General features: G+C 40.9%; 1 protein-coding gene across 1 annotated transcript in view; it reads right to left on the bottom strand.

Annotated features, from left to right (window-relative positions):
* Window positions 1–1,113: 1,113 nt before the first annotated feature.
* ngfra (nerve growth factor receptor a (TNFR superfamily, member 16)) overlaps window positions 1,114–19,071 on the bottom strand; it is a 37,836-nt gene continuing 19,878 nt past the window's right edge. Inside the window, exons 4-6 of the mRNA XM_074656320.1 lie at window positions 16,806–17,043; window positions 14,587–14,798; window positions 1,114–5,613 (exon numbers count right to left, since the gene is read on the bottom strand). Coding sequence (XP_074512421.1) covers window positions 5,561–5,613; window positions 14,587–14,798; window positions 16,806–17,043 — 503 coding nt within the window. The 3' untranslated portion in view covers window positions 1,114–5,560. The remainder of the gene's footprint in view (window positions 5,614–14,586; window positions 14,799–16,805; window positions 17,044–19,071) is intronic.

Genomic DNA, 19,071 nt, shown 5'->3' with positions numbered 1-19,071 from the left:
GAAGGAATAGTCTGACATTTTGGGAAATATGCCTAAACGGTTTCTTGCGAAGACATAAAAGAGAAGATCGATACCTCTTCCATGTTGTACAGTTAATATGAAGCAACCTCCAGTAGCTGGTTAGCTTAGCTTAGCATAAATACTTGAAAGTCTCCAAAGGTCATCTAGTTTAGTTTAAAAATAACTCATTGTTGTTGTTTTCAGGGATTTAAAATGAGATTTAATGTGTTAATTAGTGAACTTTAGAGGTGCTTGTAGACCAGGCTAGCTGTTCCCTGATTACAGTCTTAATGCTAAGCTAAGATAATCGTCCGCTGGCTGTTGCTTCATATTTAATCAACAGACATGAGAGTATCGATCTTCTCATCTAACGCTCAGCAAAGAAGCGAATATTTCCCGAAATGTCAAACTACTCCTTTAACACTTAACATCATATTTCTCTGTGCATGTTTGCATTAAAATGCGTTTCGTATCCAGATTGTATCTACATATGATTTAACCTGATTACAGTTACACCTGGTATCAATATGTGTCTCCAGTGTCCACATCGAGATCTGATTGAGATCCGATCGCTCGATCTGAATCTTTTAATATGAGACAGTGAAACATGTTAGTCTTGGCTGAGTTTAGAACAAATTGTGTGTATATGATATATACTGTGAGTTGGATCATGTTAACTGGTCTGGTGGATGTGAAGGGGCGGTCTGAGTCAATGGACCGGGAACTCTGTGGTGAAAAAGGCTATTTTTCATGAAGGCTACTTACTTCTTGAAGGATGTATGATATGATTTGCAATAACTGCAGGACAATGGAGTGTAACGGACTATTTCAAATTTTCAACTTTTTGGAGCGTGTCTTGTCTGAGTCTGTGTTTCAGTCTTGTGCTGTTTTATTCTGTAATGTTATGTTATATTATTATGTGTGTGTTTTTGTCTTGTCCTGTTTATTCTTGCAATGTCACATTGTAAGTGTGTTTGTGCACCCCAGGAAGAATAGCTGCTGCAATGCTGTATAATAATAATAATAATAATAATAATAATAACCCAAAATGCATTTTAAATCCAGGTGTAAAGGGGGTCTTAGTTTAGCTACAAAGACAAACTGGACACATAATGCAATGACATCTCTGTTTATTGTATTATAGATGCTCATTTCATCTGCACACATTTTTGTTTTTTTTACATTTTATAGTGTATTTCTGTATCTTGTATCAACTCTAAGAAATTCACATTTACACAATGCATTTTACATTAGTAGGTAAGTACAGGTGACATTCAGCTTTTTCGGGAGCAGGTCCTGAAGATCCATCTGTATCAAGTTTGTAACGATGTCACAGAGAATCACAGTGAACCTCCCCGTAGATTTCATGTTAGGGCAGATTACATGTCTCCTCGCCTCTGAAATGGAGGTACATGATGAAACTTACCGCACATGCAAAACCTCTGCACAGTAGAGCTGATTTCTATTGACTAATAGCATATGTGAGTTTTAGAGTAGACATCTCAGGTGACATGTGTATGTTTTTGTAATGCTACATTACCATATTAGTTGCCAGTATTTATAGCATGTTAACATACAGTATGTCTTCATTGGCAACCTATGTGTTCTGTAAGTCTCTCTATATTAGTGCCAGGGTTATACAGTTTGCTTGAGTCTCCAAAGTTCGTCTGACTTCTGTTTACTAAAAACTTTCATTAGAAGTGCACATAAAATCATAAGTGGAAAAACTGCAAAAAAATATATAGTCAAACTTCTGAACTTAAAGACACCTGACACTGTACACAGGCACTTGAACTGTGGTACACTCTTTGAGTGCATTCATATTACATCTAATAAGTGCTACAAAATAACATATCAGTTAGAAAAAATACAGACTCCAAAAATTGTAATACTATTCATAATATAAATCAACAGGAAAACGTAAAGACAACTTTACAGTAACAGAATGAGGGCCAACTTAAACCTTATCCTTGAATGTGTTTCTTGCATATTTCTGTTTATATTCAGGTTGTACATTCTTACGTTGTGTGTCTCACTTCACAAGCTGCAGGAGAAAGAGAATAAGTGCGCTGCTCGAGGGTTGGTTTCGCCTTGTGGGGAGACCGAGTCGAGGAGTTTCGTTTCTTTAAATCAACACTCTGGTCACTCGTACTGTAGCGCTTTGATGTCACCGCCACAGCGAGGATCAGGATGAATCACACCGGCTCCCTCAGTTGAGGAGTGAATCATACACTGTCGCTCTGTGTGTGTGTGTGTATGGTCACACGCATGCCCACATCATCTGAGGAGCTGTGAGCAACAGAACAGCAGCGTTTCATTTGTTTCCATTCACAACGCTGCAGTGATACAGGATGAATCACAAGTGAAGGGACCACAAAGTTTAATTGTCTTGAGATGTTGGTGACCATGTGACCGATCCATGCAGCAGGATATAATGAGTCACTTTCTCCGTCTTCCTGACATTTCTTATCTGTCTATTGCTCACTAAACTCTCCAAGCTCTGCTGACAAGTAAACACGTCATATCTCTCCTTTAAGGTAATAGATTGTGCACGTATTCGCTTTCTTTGCCAGAGTTACATGAGAAGATCAATACTGTGTCTAAGGGATTATAGTCCAGCACATAACCAGACTGTAAAATCCCAACGTGTCATGTTTTGTATTAAACAAACTGGGGATGTCACGAGAACCGATACTTTGGTACCAAGTCGGTGCCAAAATTCTGAAAACGTGACGGTACTCATTTTTCTACAGCACCGTAGCTGCTGTCAAGGCTCGAGACTAACGGCGTCCCAGCGTCTCGGGGACGGTAGAAAACGTGTTTGGGACACACCCTGTTTTTCCCCTGATAATGCTAATTTGCAAACAACAAATCTGTGTTGAAATCACTGTTAGACAGTGCTGCTAACCGCTAACGTTAACTAGCTCTCGTTCTGCCTATTTCAACACAGGACGTGCCATTTGATTTACATTATGATGCATCCAGGCTCTAATCAGTAAAAATGAGTATTGGGCGAAGGTAAATTATAACGTTATGATGTGTTCAAATGTAATCTTGAAAGATGTTTTCACAGTAATATAAGATAGATAATAGAGAGGGAATTATGACCTGTTTAACTTCCTAACAAAAACCAGTATGCAAACAGTAATAAGGGAGTGGATGTTGAAGTACATTGGACTTATTGTTTTACTTTTGTTTTTTTACTGTGGTATCAAATTGGTAATCAAGAATCATTGAATTTCACTGGTATTGGTATCGACTACTACATTTCTGGTATCGTGACATCCCTAAAACAAACTAGATGTAACGTGTTAATTAGTGAGCTTTCAAGGTGCTGGTAGGTGGACTTTGTTAGCTTTAGACAGAGGCTCTGTCTAAAGCTTTTTCCCCCTGTTTCCAGTCTTTATGCTAAATTAAGCTAAGCCAACTGCTAGCGGTAGCTTTATATTTACTGTACACAAGTGTTATCAATTTTCTCATCTAAGTCTCGGCAAGAAAGTGAATAATTTGCCAAAATGTCAAACTATTTCTTTGAATTCTTCAACGTCTGAATCATGTTGGGATCAGCTAATTAGCATATCAACCCGTATCTTTCTTCATTTGTTCTTGTTTCAACGTAACAGCTGCTTTATATCTGTACCTGCCTACCTACCTACTCTATCATACATCTACAGGTTGTTTACAGAAATCCTCTACAGATCTCTGGATAATCTTAAAGTCACGCCACAACAAGAGGGACCCTGAGAAAGTACGTGCCCCTGTAGGAATGAACGCTAAAGCAGTGCAGTCAAACTCAGCTACAGTATACTTCTTTAACAAGATATCTATCTGCTTTTACAGTTACTGCAAGCAGCACGAGGCAGGCAGCATAAAAGTGGTCCTGTGTGATAAAAGGTGCCACCCTGCCTTTCAACTAAGTGCTTTTATATCACCATGGCGATATAGTAAATGTCAGCGGCCTCGGACTTGGATAAGGGATCTGTAATGTCACGCTGAGGCTTCAAAGAGGGCCGCGTCGCCCCTTGGTTGTCCGCAGCCTTAACCCCCGATGAGAAGTGGCTGAGTCGAGCCGAGCAGAGGGTAAATGAAGCTGAAACCCTGAGGTAATTACTACCTGCCTGTCGGGACGTCTCTCTAATGGGCCTCGTGTTGACGTGAGCGCCGCCGCTGCCGCCGATGCATTAGCGCCTCAGCACTGTTTATCAGGCTCTATCACGCAGACAGAGCTGTACGCAAGACTGTAAGAGTGTGTAGAGGGTGGTGGTGAATGTGAGATGAGGATAGTGAAAGGAGCTTGCCTCTGAGGGGTGTTCCAATTTTCCTCTCAGTAAGCGTAAAGAATGACAGATTCCTTTTTGCAAATTTTTTTTCAGTACCAAATTCATTTAAGCATCTGTTTAACGAGCAGCTCCATATACTGGGTCACCGATGACGTCATTAGACATCGTCGCAGTGACTCAGCAGAGCTCCACAGTCCAGAGATGTTTCTCTCATGTTGCACATCCAGGACCGCGGAGGCACCCTGCTGAATCAGCCGCGTAACTCAAGCCACGGAATGAAAGTAATGCACCACAAATATGACACAAACATTGGGGGTGTGTTACATTATGAAAAGCATGAAATTACTGAAACACAATTCCTGGAGGCGCTGAGAAGGGGGTCTGTGTCGAGTGCAGGAAGAAGCATATCGCCAAGGAAAAATAGTTGATTACCGAGCTGGCTGCACAGCAATTGACCTTTCTTCCCAAATATGAGTCACTTCTTGTATCAGTCGGTGCAGCCAATCTCAAACAGTGACGCACATGTTTTACAATACAACATGCAATGAAACGCGTCTATGGTTAAATGATAAAAGAACAAGGAACTTCAGAAGAAGTTGAGGAGTGACTCACGGCTTCCCCCGCTGCTTTCTGTATCGCAGATGACGGCGGGGGTCTAATAGAGCGAATCCTATGGAGAGAGACAGAGGATAATCTGAGAGGGGGACGCCACAGAGGAAGATGTGAGAGGGAAAAGGCCGGTCTCTGAGGAAGAAGGTCTCTTTGATGCACAAGGAAAAGAAAGAGGAGATAACGGAGAACCTTTCTGCCTATTTACCTTTCAGGCACATAATGTTTCATGGCTAGTGATTGTGGAATTAAGGGGGACATGTGAAGCTTAAAGGGGCTGAGGAGTCTTAAGTTGGCAGTTAGTGAGAATTATGTCAATATTAGATACTGGAGTAGTCCGTTAATACGAGATGCTCTGGCGTATATCTATGATTATGCATCTGCAGTGACGTTGGTACAGATCGCGGTTGATATTGCCGTAGAGGTCGTGTCCAGGCACACACTGATTGATAGAGTTGCACACTATATGCAGGGATGAAGAGTCAGCCTGTGGCCCAAAGGTGCTGGGAGGTCCATACAAGTCAAGTCTTTGCTCTGTGGCCACTTCAGATATGAATCAGAGTCAGTTTTACATTCCCATGTGCTCTCCCTCCCCTCCCCCTGCTTTCTTTTTGGTCCACGGTTCAAGTCTCCACTCTCCTCTCCCCGTCTTCAGCTCCTCCTCCTCTTCCTCAGACTTCAGGGGGAGGCGTGTCAGGCTGGGGGCCGCCATCCACCCTCACCACTGCAGAGAGAAGGTAAAAAGAGATATGTCAGGCTCTGGAAGAGGACACAGGTGATGTCTGGTGATATTAAAATCAGCGGTGGTTCTTTTTTTTTTTTTACATGAACCCCATAAAAATAGAACAAGAGTAGAACGGGCGTCAAACTGTTTGCCATGGTCATTTGAGTAGTTAAAAGAAAATTGTGATTGTTGGTAGTCATGGTCACATCAGTAAAGGGTTTTTATAGAATTTGATGACTTACGGCTGCTTGTTTGTTTACTTTAGTTGATTATATGGCTTTTGTATTTGCTTATAATGCTTACTGAGGTGAGATTCCTCCTATAAGCCCTGAGGTTTTTTTTTTATATCTCCCCTGCACAACTTGCTTCTTCTCTTTTGTTGTTGTGTTTCTGCTGCTTTGTTTTGGTATGCAAACAAATATGCTGCAAACCTACCGATAGCAATATGAAGCAATTAAATCCAGCAGTCCTCTATTCCTCTCTTGAGGAAGGCAACAGAGGCCTCTCCGTGATTCGTACTACTCCACTGCTTGTTTGGTCGTTACTACAAATCCTCACCTCAGTGAGTCCGCGACTTGATGCAAGTCACTTTATACAGAAGTTAGCCCGCTACAACAAAACATTTATCATCCCAACTTGTCACATACTGACGCTTTGTCAGACCCCTCGGCATCACTTTTAGTGGCAAGTAAACCCATGCTTAATGTTGTGAATTAAACAAAAATACTTGCTTAGGTTTAGGAAAAAACAACATGGTTGGGCTTAAAACTACTACTTTTGTACAAAATGTGACTTGACACAAACGAACAGATTGTAACGTGAAAGTGAAACCTAATGCACGGGACAGGAACAGCGGTTTTCTAGATGAAAGCCCTGTGTTTGTTGGACCCATCCACCTCCCCTCCCACCTGCCCTGTGTGTCGATTTTGCTCTTTAAACTACGTCACCGCGGCACTTTTCTTGAGCGTTTACTGTTACCGCAGATGGGTTAACATTGTAGTTAATGGAAAACCCAGTGCATCTCGTACCTTCCGGTATTGAGCGCCGACAGCGTTGACAAAGCGTCAGTATATGACGCCCTGGGAATGAGAACGGCCTGGCTACAACGGTCACAGTTATGGCCGCCGCTCTGACCATCATGGTCATCCTGTTGATTTTAAAGACTCTCATTATATTTCTGTGCATGAACCCTTTTCTTAATCACACATTTATGCATATTCTCTTTCCCACTGAGAAGTTCCTCCTTAGTAAATGGGAAGTCGTTTGATTAAGGGCACCTTGATTAGTTTCTGGATGTTTTTCATTGAATTCCCTGCTCACAAAGATTATAACTTCCTGTCCACCAAAATACTTTCTGCATTGAAAAACTCTAAGCTCCCTGATAGTCCCACATTTCCCTGCAGAGGGCTCTGTGGTGTCACTCACTCATCTGATCCTGCTAAACTGGAGTCATTAGCCGGATGAGGATGGGAGACAAATGCTCTCTTTTCCCACAAACCTCTTAACCTGCTGTCAATTGAGGGACGCCATGGAAACGCCTCAGGAATGCAGAGGCGTTTCAGAGAGGACCCCCGAGTCCGCTGGGTGTTTTCTCGGCTTTATCAATGCATCCTTGTGCCAGGGAAGTGTAGTACAAGAGGGTTTATTTTAGAGCTTTAGAAGAGGGGGATTCTTTTGTCGACTCGTAACGTCATACCCTCCCTCTGTTTTCATTCCTTTCCCCTTCCTAAAAACCCATCTTTTTCCTCATATTGTCCTCTTATAAAACACACTTGGATTGCTTTACGCTGCCTCTCTGCTCCCTGTTTCTATCCACAGTGATTGTGTCCAGTGACGGCCACAGTCCATAGCACTCCTCTCTCCTCCTTCCTGTTTAAACAGACACTCTACAGGCATCAGCGGTGACAAAAGAGCAGAGAGACATTGATGCTGGCCAGAGCACAGCCATCCGTAACACACAGTGGCTTGCACCTGTACTTCTACCTCAGTGAAACATTCATTGCACCTTGTTTTAGAGGCAGCTGTGATGATAGTGACCACATGGCTGCCCGATGTTTCTAGTTCAACCTCATTCTAGGAATCAATACAAGCTGTCTTTCACTGAACCAGTTCAATCCGCTCTGAAATGTGAACTCGCAGCAGAGCTTTGTTACAGACTTCTTCTTCTTCTTTCTTTTTTTAATCAGCACATTCAGACAATCCTGATTGGACCCTAAGCCACGATAAAGGCTTTCAAATTTGCTGATTGGGATTGAGTTTGAGATGGCTTCTTGGTAATCACAAGAACTCCCGGGAAAAACTTAACAGACATTGGGATTGTTTTACTAATTTGAAAAACATATTACTTGTTTTGTTACTTTACTTATCGCTCCCTGTGGACAGAGGTTCATTGCATAACTTATTTTATTACTTTTCCATTTAAACCCCCAAACACACGGACACCTCCTCTTACTACCGGAGCACCAACCCCTTCACTCGCCGTCATTTTGCATTTTTTTTTCGGGGGTATTGTGTAAGATAATGTTAACTCTGAAATGTAGGGTTGGTAGTGTTGTTCAAAGGTCTGAAGGGACGAGCTGTCAGTGATGCCGACTTGGCGACTTTCTCTCTAGATTTAGGGACTTTTTTGAAGCAAGTGCTGCTAGCTACTTTCATTGGAAAAGAGTTGGGTTTTTTGGTTGGGTCATTTTTAAAATCTAGTTTCTCAAGATTACCGACCCTGCCTTTAAAGGCCCTGAAAACTTATTTTTTCAATTAGCTTCTACAATGACAATGAATGGTGGGATGCCACATGAACCCAGTACGTTCTGCCAAAGTTAGTTTTGTTTATTTAAATCCAGAGATTTACGCATTTGTTTTTGTCTCTGTGCTCACTGGTTTGAGTTACATTTGTTTAATCTGTAAACAAGCAAATATTAACAATCATCTTTGATCTAATCCCCAAATGCCTACATGTATTTTCTTATAATTATATTTTATTTAATTTGCTCATCTTCACTGCCAAATATAATAAATTGCTAATTAACGGATTGTATGATAACTTAATAAAAGTTATTCCTCATTTTTTGTTTTCCTACTAATGTCCAGCAACACGTGACTTCCGTCTTCACAGGAAACAGCTTAGTTAGGTTTAGGCAACAAAACTACTTTGTTAGGTTTTTGGAAAAGATTGTGGTTTGGGTTAAAATAACACCGGAAGTGACGTAACGTAAGTACGGAAGTAACGTGACAAATCAACGTTGACTTCTGGTTTCACATTGGGTGCGAAAACCGGCCTCCTGGGCGAAAGTCTGGTGTTTTTTGACCCAAATTTCCACCCCGACCTCCTTCCTGCGTGGCGTTTATCGCTCTTTATACGAGCTGTTTCACAGTTACGTGGATTACATACAAATCGATTTTGTGGGATATATACAAATTACAGTACATTACTTTTCGTAGGTATAGCTACGAGCGGTGTAAGAGAACAGCCTGCTTTACTCATTTGATGTACATTTACTTTTACCTAAAGTCTGCACTATGTAACTGTATTATGTAGAGGGGGGAAATTATCTCAAATAGAATAAGAATAAATATTTGATCAGACTCTGCAGATTCTAAATTAACGTATTTGGGTCATCTCTACTTTTGGTGGAGTCTTGTGACTTTTTGACTCACAAAAAAACGTGTCTCAATTTCACTGGCATCATTTTTCAATCTGTTATCGCACTACTTTTTAATCTTCGCGGTTCCTCAGATGCGGTGGAAATGCAAACAGAAATGTGCAAAAGGGCTTTTTAGTTCTTAGTGTAGTTCCTGAGTCACTAAGCTCTGGCTTTGGGACCCTTGAGGCCTATGGGTGTGGGCACGGCAGGCCACTTCCACCCAGGTCAAAAAGGAGAGGTGTCATTAGAGGCAATTTCCGTCACCTCTAAATAAACAAGGGAAACTGATATTGCCTATGCCTAAGTTTTATCAAAATATGGGAGAAATTATGAGTCATCTATCCTGTATTACTGAAATTGCATTAGTAATTCGCAACCTGACTCAGCTACATTATTACTGTAACTTGCTGCTGGATAATGTTACACACAGAATGTGCTGTTGAGCTCCTGCAGGTCCCTCAGGCTCTCGTCCAGAATCACAAACTAAAGTGCAGCCCCTCGATAACTGTTGATTGTAGTGCTGTAATAAAGACCCTCGTCCCTCAGGGTTTTCAGTGAGGCTTCATTGTATCGTTATTTCCTTGCGGCTTTCACATGAAAACAAAAGTACTGATTTTACTCTTTATTCTGGTGAATAACAATCTGTGTTACTTATATTCAGGATTATACACCTGCAGCTGTATGATGTTCAGTCAGTTTTGAAGCTAACACCCAAATGTGTTCCCATTCTTTGTCAAAATCAAAATTTCCCTCCTTCAATTGGCTTTTTGACTGACATTTGCCTTAACTCCATTTTGTATAGACTATGAGGTCAAATGCAGGACAGGGATGCACGGACGGCCGATGTGAGTGAGGGCTTAGAGTCTTGTTTAAATTTTAAACACATTCAATATGCACGATTCAGAGGGGGAAGCAGTCAGGGAGGGAGGGAGGGGTGCTGCGCAGATAGACGGCTCTTTTTAATGGAGATGAGCAGACCGAAATGAGGCCGAGCACCCTTCATGTAGGAGCTCTCACCCCCTCACCGGTGACTCATACCGGGAAAACCCTCTCTGAATGTTGTCACTCAAAACACAAGACATTTTCATTGCTCCATTTCTTTTTTTAAAGGCTTATTTGACTTGTTTTAACTGGAGGTGTTCCCATTATTTTAGCTGGCTGTAAAATATGGTTCACTGGAAGCAGGAAACCCCCCTGCGATTATCGTGGATTTATTGTGCATATTCTCACCCTCTCACTGGTTTTAACAGAACCAGTTGGTTGTGGAAAAGGACCAACGGCCCCCAGCATGAGAGCATTTGCTGCCTTTTTAATGGCTTCCGCAGACGGTGCTAATGCCAATTAGCACGTGCTAAACGCTGGCGCCGGATCAGATTTTGAAAGGCATCGAGAGCAGGCCTGGATCCCGTCCCGTAACACCTGCTAATGAGCCAATCAGTTAGAGAGGCGACGGGGTTAACGGGGCGGTCATCTTCTCAATGATCCAATCCCGAGCCGTTCCTCCAAAAGAAATTCCTTCCTTTTCTTGGACGTGCAGCAGGCTTTGCATTTGTTGAGTGGAAGAATGGAAAGAGGGACTCAAACAAAACACAAAACAAAATGAGCTTTTCCCAAGCCTCATTAGAATGTAATGGGTATCCCAGAAGAGACGCAGTGATGTGGATTTATCAGCTGTTGGGCTCGAGAGCGCATTATCCCTGTATAACTATTTTTTTAGGCTTTAGTATAATTCACAATAAGACTAGGAAGGAAACATATGAGATCCTTAGAAGGGAAGTCTGAGAGAGAAGCATGAATGACTGAGTGAATAACAAGATCATGACCAAACTTGAGACTTCTTCTTCAGGTAAAAAGCCTCTCAGGTTTATGCGTATAGATCGAGTGAGAGCGGAGAGAGGGTTTCATCTCTTTAATGTAAGTGCTATTTGAAGGGAGGTAGACTGCTCTGAGGTCACATCTCGTTCCCGTAGCACTTGCTTTTATTCTCCGAGCTGTTTAAAGGTTATCCTCTATTGGTATCTTTGCAGATTCCCCACAATGCACCTATAGCCTCTTTTTTTGTGTTAGTACCTAGTGTAAGTGATGCTGATAGATCTGAAATACAAATATCGATGCATAAATCACCAATTTTTCCCTTGTTGTTGAAGTTGCTACAGTTTAAAGGGCGATGCTAATGATATTCTTTGTTTTCTATTGTCAACAAATTCCATGAAAAGACCAAAACAATAAATTGATCAGAATTAGGGCTGCAACTAACAATTATTTTCATTGTCTATTAATCTGTTGATTATTTTCTTGATTAATCGATTAGTTGTTTGTGTCTATAAAATGTCAGAAAATGGTAAAAATGTTGATCAGTGTTTCCCAAAACCCAAGATGACGTCCTCAAATGTCATTTTTTGTCAACAACTCAAAGGTATTCAGTTAACAGTCATAGACAGAATCAGAGAATTTCGACTTTTTATTTCTTAAAAGATTACGCAAACCGATTAATCGATTATCAAAATAGTCGGCGATTAATTTAATAGTTGACAACTAATTTAACGATTAATTGTTGCAGCTCTAATCAGAATAACAAGTATTGGCTTTGTAGCTGAAATCTGATATAACTTATTCCTCTTTACTATAGACCTCCACTGTTAACTATTAAAATGTTGTTTATGAATCAATCCCATATACTGTATATATCACTAACAAATGCACTATTTCTTCTGATTTGAGTAATGTTTGATAAAAAATTGCAGTGTCAGCTGTTTTAAGAAAATACCTAGCCTTTTTTTAAATGAAAGGTTATATTTGTTACCCATTTTGGAAGATTTACACCTACTAGGTAGGGTGTAAACCTTTAAGATTTACATCCTACCTAGTAGTTGGTTTTGCTCTTTTCATGGGATTTTTTAACAATAAGAAAAATATTTTTAAAAAGCCTGTGGTATCCTTCAAATACAAATATGTGATTAATTACGAGAGATTGGGAAATTGTGCAAAATACATATTGACCGTAAAAAGCAATACAACTAAAACTGTTTCTCTCTCCCAATGCACTGCATTGAAGGAAGTAAATTAAGCTCATGGTAAATTGCTTTATAATAGATCAGTAAAGTGCACAATGTTGTTTTTATCCCTCCAAGCCAGACATGATCTACTGAGTTAATTTCACAAAACCTTTTAGGTTTTGTCTGGCTTGCAAGACTACGCGGCAAAGTCTGTCTCGCAGACATACACCCAAAATACTTCATGAGTCAAAGAGAGACAAATATAGGTGTAAAGGAGTAGTAAGAGTAGTAACGGCAAATATAGATCAAACATATGCAGTTACTTACCGCCTTATACATTACAATTCCTCATTTTTAATGCTGTACACTAAGATAGAAACTGTTTCAACGCCTGTCAGCACTGAATTCTTCAGCCTCATATTGATGGTCTGTCTCAACATTTGTGATTAGGAGGCATACAGCCAAAACAATGTTCAGTACTCGCCTCACATTCATGTTACTACAGGTGCCTCAATCATATTCTCTACATTCCTGCAGTCTTAATACATCATACATGTGAGATTTGGCTGCTCTTGGCGGCTAGGTGTTAGTCCTGCTCCGAGGTGATATATCGTTTTTGATTTCTATCCCCAGAAACGTGTTGCTCTGAAGAAAAGACTTGCACACTGCTAGAAAACCACTACCCGCAAAAATCTCTGCAGAGTATCTTGATGTAATCAATAATGACAGCTAGTATATCAAGGTGTGAAGCTGGAATGTATTCAGACTTGGATGAGCGTCTTGTGTTAAGTTAGAGTTTCTGTGGTGAATATAAAGTCGTGGGTTTTTGCCAGGAATCGCTTTAACCAAAATAATAACACCTGGTCTGTTCAGAAGTTCTATATTTAACCAGGCTGGTCTCATACACCGTTCGTAGCTATACCTACAAAAAGTAATGCACTGTAATTTGTATATATCCCACAAGATCAATTAGTATGTAATCCACGTAATCGTGAATGGGGAAGTATAATGAGCGACAAACGCCGTGTAGGGAGGAGTTCGGGGTGGATGGATGGGTCAAAAAACACCAGATTTTCGCCTAGGAAACCGATGTTCGTACCTCGTGTGAGATAAAGTTGATTTATTTGTTATGTAACTTCCGTACTTAAGTTAAGCCACTTCCTGAGTTATTTTAACAAAAACTATGATCTTTTCCTAAACCTAACTACATAGATTTGTTGCCTAAACCTAACCAAGTTGTTTCCTGTGAAGACACATGTTGCTGGACATTTGTATGAAAACACACAAAAAATAGTCTTGAAATCCATATTACAATATGGATTAGGATATTTTTCTAATATCAATAAACACTCAATGGACTCTTTATTAGGTACACCGGTACAATCTAATGCAATCCAGTACAACAGCGCGCCATAACATCTATCTTTACGAAGCTCATGATGTTCAGTTTTTGGTGACTTTATTGGAAATAAGTACATAAGAACTGTATATAAGAAGTGGACGTATTCACCGTGATGTTGCCCATTGGTTTTTGGATTGCCATTTTGAAGCCTTGAGTTTGGCATTTTGGCCGTCACATCTTGTTTTTTTGCAACCAGAAGTGACACAAGGGGGTGGAGCTAAGTACAACCGAATGCTGAATAAGACATTTTTAGGCAACCATAATGTTGCAATTAACTTTTTGAAAGAAAACACACTGTGAAAGCTGTGGTAGCGACCTGTCAATCACAAGGTTATTTTTGCCTACCAGAGGAGTCGCCCCCTGCTGGCTATTAGAAAGAATGCAAGTTTAAGGCACTTCTTCCCACCGGCTAAATCATTTAATGGTAGTGTCAAAAAATTTAACATTGTAGGCATCGTAAAAGTAGACTGGCAGAACAGTTTTACTGGATTGCATTAGACTGTACAGATGTACCTAATAAAGAGGATACTGAGTGTATATCACATCTTAGCAAATGTATGCAAGAATTTCATATAAAAATACTAAAATTTAAGTGAAATACAATGATTAAGGTTTTTTTGGGGAGTTTTTCCTCCTTCGAATCGAGGATCTGAGGACAGAGGGTGTTGTATGCTCCGTAGATTGTAAAGCCCCTTGAGGCAAATTTGTGACGTATACATGATTTGATTGCATTGTATTGCATTAAGCATTACATCACACAAAACTCCTCAAACATCTAAAATAAAAATCTATTGTTTCACAACAATTGCACAAACATGACACCCTACAATAATATTGGATTCTTGCCCAGGCATAATTAATTCCCAGGTTGCATCATGAAAATATTCACATACTTGTGTTAATCAGAAAGATAAAGAGGTAGTTTTAGGCGTACCTATCTGTTCCTGTGTGCGTGAGTGTGAAGGCTGAGCCTGGACCTCAGCCTGGGCCTGCTGCTGCTGCTGCTGCTGCTGCTCCTGCAGACTCTGACTGTCCACCGAGATGCCGCTGTCGCTGTGCAGCTTCTCTCCCTCCGGCGTCACCATCTGGTTATTTGTAGCCGCGCGGTTATTAGCTGCCTGCTTATTCTGCTTGCAGCTATTCCACCTGTGGAGAAGTGGCAAGTCAGAGGAGGAGAACGAACCGATCGATATGTTACAGTCATGTGATCCTGTCTGTAGTTCTATATTTGGATTTCACAGCAGTTATGAGCTATAAAACAATAACTGATAAGTGGAAACAGCATTTTTCTTTAACATTTCTTTAACGCAACTTGCGATTTTACTCAATAACGCTCCAAACTTGCTGGACAATATTTGTCATTGTTTTGTGTTGTTAATTGATTTCCAATAATAAGTATATAGCCTACATACATTTGCATAAAGCAAGCATATTTGCCTACAAATAGAAAACTGTAATAAGATGCTCATAATACGTCATGAAAAAGCTTAACAATTCTCTACTGATGCTTCTCTTTAGAAGATGAATGACTCGTGAATCAATGTTTGAAATATGCATGAGGTATTGAGTGTTACAGTTAACACCTCTAACGCTCGGGGCACACAGCCCGCTTCAGGCTCGCCTGACGGCAGCGTCACGTCGTGGCCGCGTCATGCCCACCTAGGGTGTTCACACTAGACGCGAGTTACCTGCGTCTCGGGAGCCTGTCGGCTACCTGTCAGCTGTGTTTCTGATGCTGCTGTCAGCCCTTTCTTTCTACATAGAGTTTGCCTTTTAATGGCCATTTAACTTCATGATAAATATAATTTATATTTATTTTAGACAGAGAAAGGTTCAGAAACGTGTGGTAATTAGTAAATAATAGTAATAATCCACAATTAAAACTCCGTACTGTATTCATTTATGATGCTTTCCAGCTCTCTGCTTGTTCCACATCACTGTCCGGCACATATTTCAGAATAAAAGCCTCGTGTTAACAAATGAAGGAATTCTGTGCAAAGAAAACCCGCTTTAGGGCTTTTATTTCGAAATGAAAGCAGGAAGTGTTGATTCAAACCCCAAACTTTATAAATTTTTGCAGCCCCCAAAGTGATTGCGTGTTCCACAGCACTGACTGCTCATATTTCAGTATAAAAGCCTCGTGTTAACAAATGAAGGGATTCTGTCTATAGTTAACTTAACTTTACTTTTTTTTCATCTCCGTAACATATTCTACAGATAAACCTCGAAACTGAAGTAAAGTCTTGCTGGTATGAAGTTAATATACAGTCACTAGATCACTTTCACTGTCTGTGACATATTCTACAGATGTCTAGACATGGAAACTGTAGTAATCTTGCTGGTATGATGTTCATATACTGTCAATAGATCACCTTCACTGTCTGTTGCTGCTGGGAGACGCAGCCGAGAGGTAAGCGGCTCGCGTGTAAAATAGGCGAGCCTTCTATTCTATAAAATAGACGCGCGTCGGACGCGCGTCTGACGTGCGTCTCATGCGGGCAGTGTGTCCACTCTAACCTGTTAACATGGACGCCGAAATAAAAAACAACACGCGACGTTGCCGTCACGCGAGCATGAAGCGGGCTGTGTGCTCCAGGCTTAAGTGTTTACTTATGAAATATTGGGTGCTGGAGAGATTCACATAGTCTGTTTTTCTGCATGACGACAAGTACATGAGGATTATGAGCCAGATGTGTGCATGACTGCTGTTAAATCTAGCACTTGAGTTTCACCCTGGTCGGCACTTTTCAAACAATCAATGCCACTAACGAGCTTGTTTACTTGTTTCAGACGCGTTTCAGCCCGAGCTTGTATCTGTCTGTGTGAGTGCTTGCATGTGTGTTTGTGTTTGTGACCTCTGTGATGCATTAAGCATTGTGACCTTATTGTTTTGTTTAGAAACACTCATTGTGGTACATGTGAGTGATTCTCTAGAAGTGGGTTAAAAGCTCTTTGACCATCACGGGCCTGAATATTTCATCAGGCACCTCACTGACATTCTATAGCCCGGGGCAACATCTGCCACTCTATCCAACACCCCCGACCAGACCACTATCTCCATCACTCTCTTTGTCCTACATTATATTGTGGATGAGGTGCTAATGTCTTTAACCACAAGGCATCTTTTCATCTCGTTATTTTCTACCGACTGACCTCTTAAAAACGATGTAGGCCACGAGGCCGACCACCACGGCGGCCAGGATGGAGCAGTAGATGGGGATGAGGTTTTCGTTGAGCCCGTGGCCGAGGAAGCGCGGAGAGCCGGCGCTAGACGTGGTCGTCTCTCCTGGCAACGGGCTCTCGGAGCCATCGGGGAGGAAGTAATTGGTGAAGGAGGGAGGAGACAGGTCCATGTCGGAGGTGGGAGCAAAATATGTTGGGAGGAGAGGATCTGTGTTGGAGAAAAGGGAGCATCGGTGAGAAAAGATAATACAACTGAGAAAGAAACTAAATTAAGTCTACAGCCATGCCAGCAGCTCTGTGAGGCTGTGCTGAAGTACAGTAGTGTTTTCAGCTAAATGCTGACATCAGCATGCTAACATGCTCACACAATGACAATGCTAACATGCAGCTGTTTACAGTGGTGGAAGAAGCACGTATTTTAGTAGAAGTAGCAATACCACAATGGAGAAACACTCTGTTACAAGTCAAATTCCTGCATTCAGCAAAGTACCCATTATGCAGGATGTACTTTACATTATTAGATGATAAATGTTGATGCATTAATGTGTACATCACTTTAATGTTTACGGTCAAGCTAGTTGACTAATTACTTAATATACTGCTGGGTAGCGTGAATTTCCCCCCTGGGATCAATTAAGTCTTATCATATCTTAATCTATACATCCATATACATCTTAATCTATACCTCTTCATTTGTTTGTTGATTATATTTTGTGTTAATAATCTGAATCTGCGTCGTAACTGAAGTTATCAAATAGACATAGTGGAGTAGAAAGTACAATATTTGCATCTGAACCGTAGTGGGGTAGAAGTATAAAGTAGCAGAAAATGGAAATACTCAAGTACCTCAAAATTGTGCTTAAGTACAGTACTTGAGTATATGTACTTAGTTACTTTCCAGCGCTGGCTGTTTAGCAGCTGCAATGTTTACCATGTTCACCATTTTAGTTTAGCGTGTTAGGATGTCAAAATTTGAGCACCAAACTGAAATTTTGACACGATGATGGTGCGAGATGAAAATTTAAGGGATCACTAAAGTAATATGGGATCACCCTGCCCGGTTGCACGAAAAGGCGTGTGAATGATACGATAATGCGTAAGGTAAAACGTGTAATAAGGTGTGTCATTTGTGCGCAACATAGTCTGTACTGAGTGCAATGTAAGGTGAATGAATATGTTACGCTCAGAGCTAGCGTGGTGGAAAAATGCTCCAGGCCTACATGTATGTTAATCATTGTAAAGATACATATATAACTACAGTTCAATATGCTGGCATAGAAGGGTTAATGTCAAACCATTCTGACAGTGCATTAGTGACCTGGTCTCTAGAAAGCACATGAACAGACATTAGACTTTGATCCTGAGATATCTGCTTTCCTATTTGTATTAGACCAGAACAGACCAGATCTGGGACTTACGAGAAAAACCTGTCAGAAGGGGATTAATCATTACCTTGATTAAGGGAGGGTGTGTGTTATGTTGTTTTGATATACTGATGTACTCGAAAATACGAATCAGTTTTGTTGTTGACTGCAGAGACGCAAAGCTCAGATCTTTTATGCAAATAAAGGGTCTTTTGTATCTCCAGCAACCTTTCCCTACTGAGTCTGATTTTTCACCAACACTAGCAACCTACAATAAAAAGTGAGAGACCCCTTATGGCGGGCGGGAGGAGAGGTGGATGGGCCCACCAAACACAGGACTTTCAACCAGGAGACTGGTGAGTCAGCTGCGTCAGCTATGTCAGCTATGTCAGCTATGTCAGCTATGTCAGCTACGTTAGTGACGTGTTTTTTAGTGACGTTTGTGACTTGTTTTCGGTAAATTTTTCTGAAACCTAAGTGAATGGTTTTGTTGCCCCCTGCTTGTACTGCACCTCCATGCACACATGTAATATTCACGCCTCTGCGAGGCAAAATGTGACACTAACACGCTGTTCTCTGGTGGACAGGCGGGTCTACTACACGCTTTGGCGTCATATCAGGTTGGATCACTATAATAGTACAGTACATTTCATCCTTAGGAACATGAACATCTGTACCAAATTTCATGGTAATTCATGTTCAATGTCAATCTCATACAGGACAAGTAAGAGGATCAGCAAAGTTCTTAGGATTCATCCTCTGGGGATCATGAATGTCGGTACAAGATTTATTGCCAATCCATCTGATGAAATATTTTACTGGATAAGTGAAAACGTTGACGTGCTAGTGATTCTCAAGTCGGGATATTATAA

This window comes from Sebastes fasciatus, chromosome 13 (genome assembly GCF_043250625.1).
Source record: "Sebastes fasciatus isolate fSebFas1 chromosome 13, fSebFas1.pri, whole genome shotgun sequence".
In the NCBI taxonomy this organism is placed as follows: domain Eukaryota; kingdom Metazoa; phylum Chordata; class Actinopteri; order Perciformes; family Sebastidae; genus Sebastes; species Sebastes fasciatus.
Note: the sequence above shows the minus strand (reverse complement) of the source record. Positions and strands in the feature narration are given on the sequence as shown.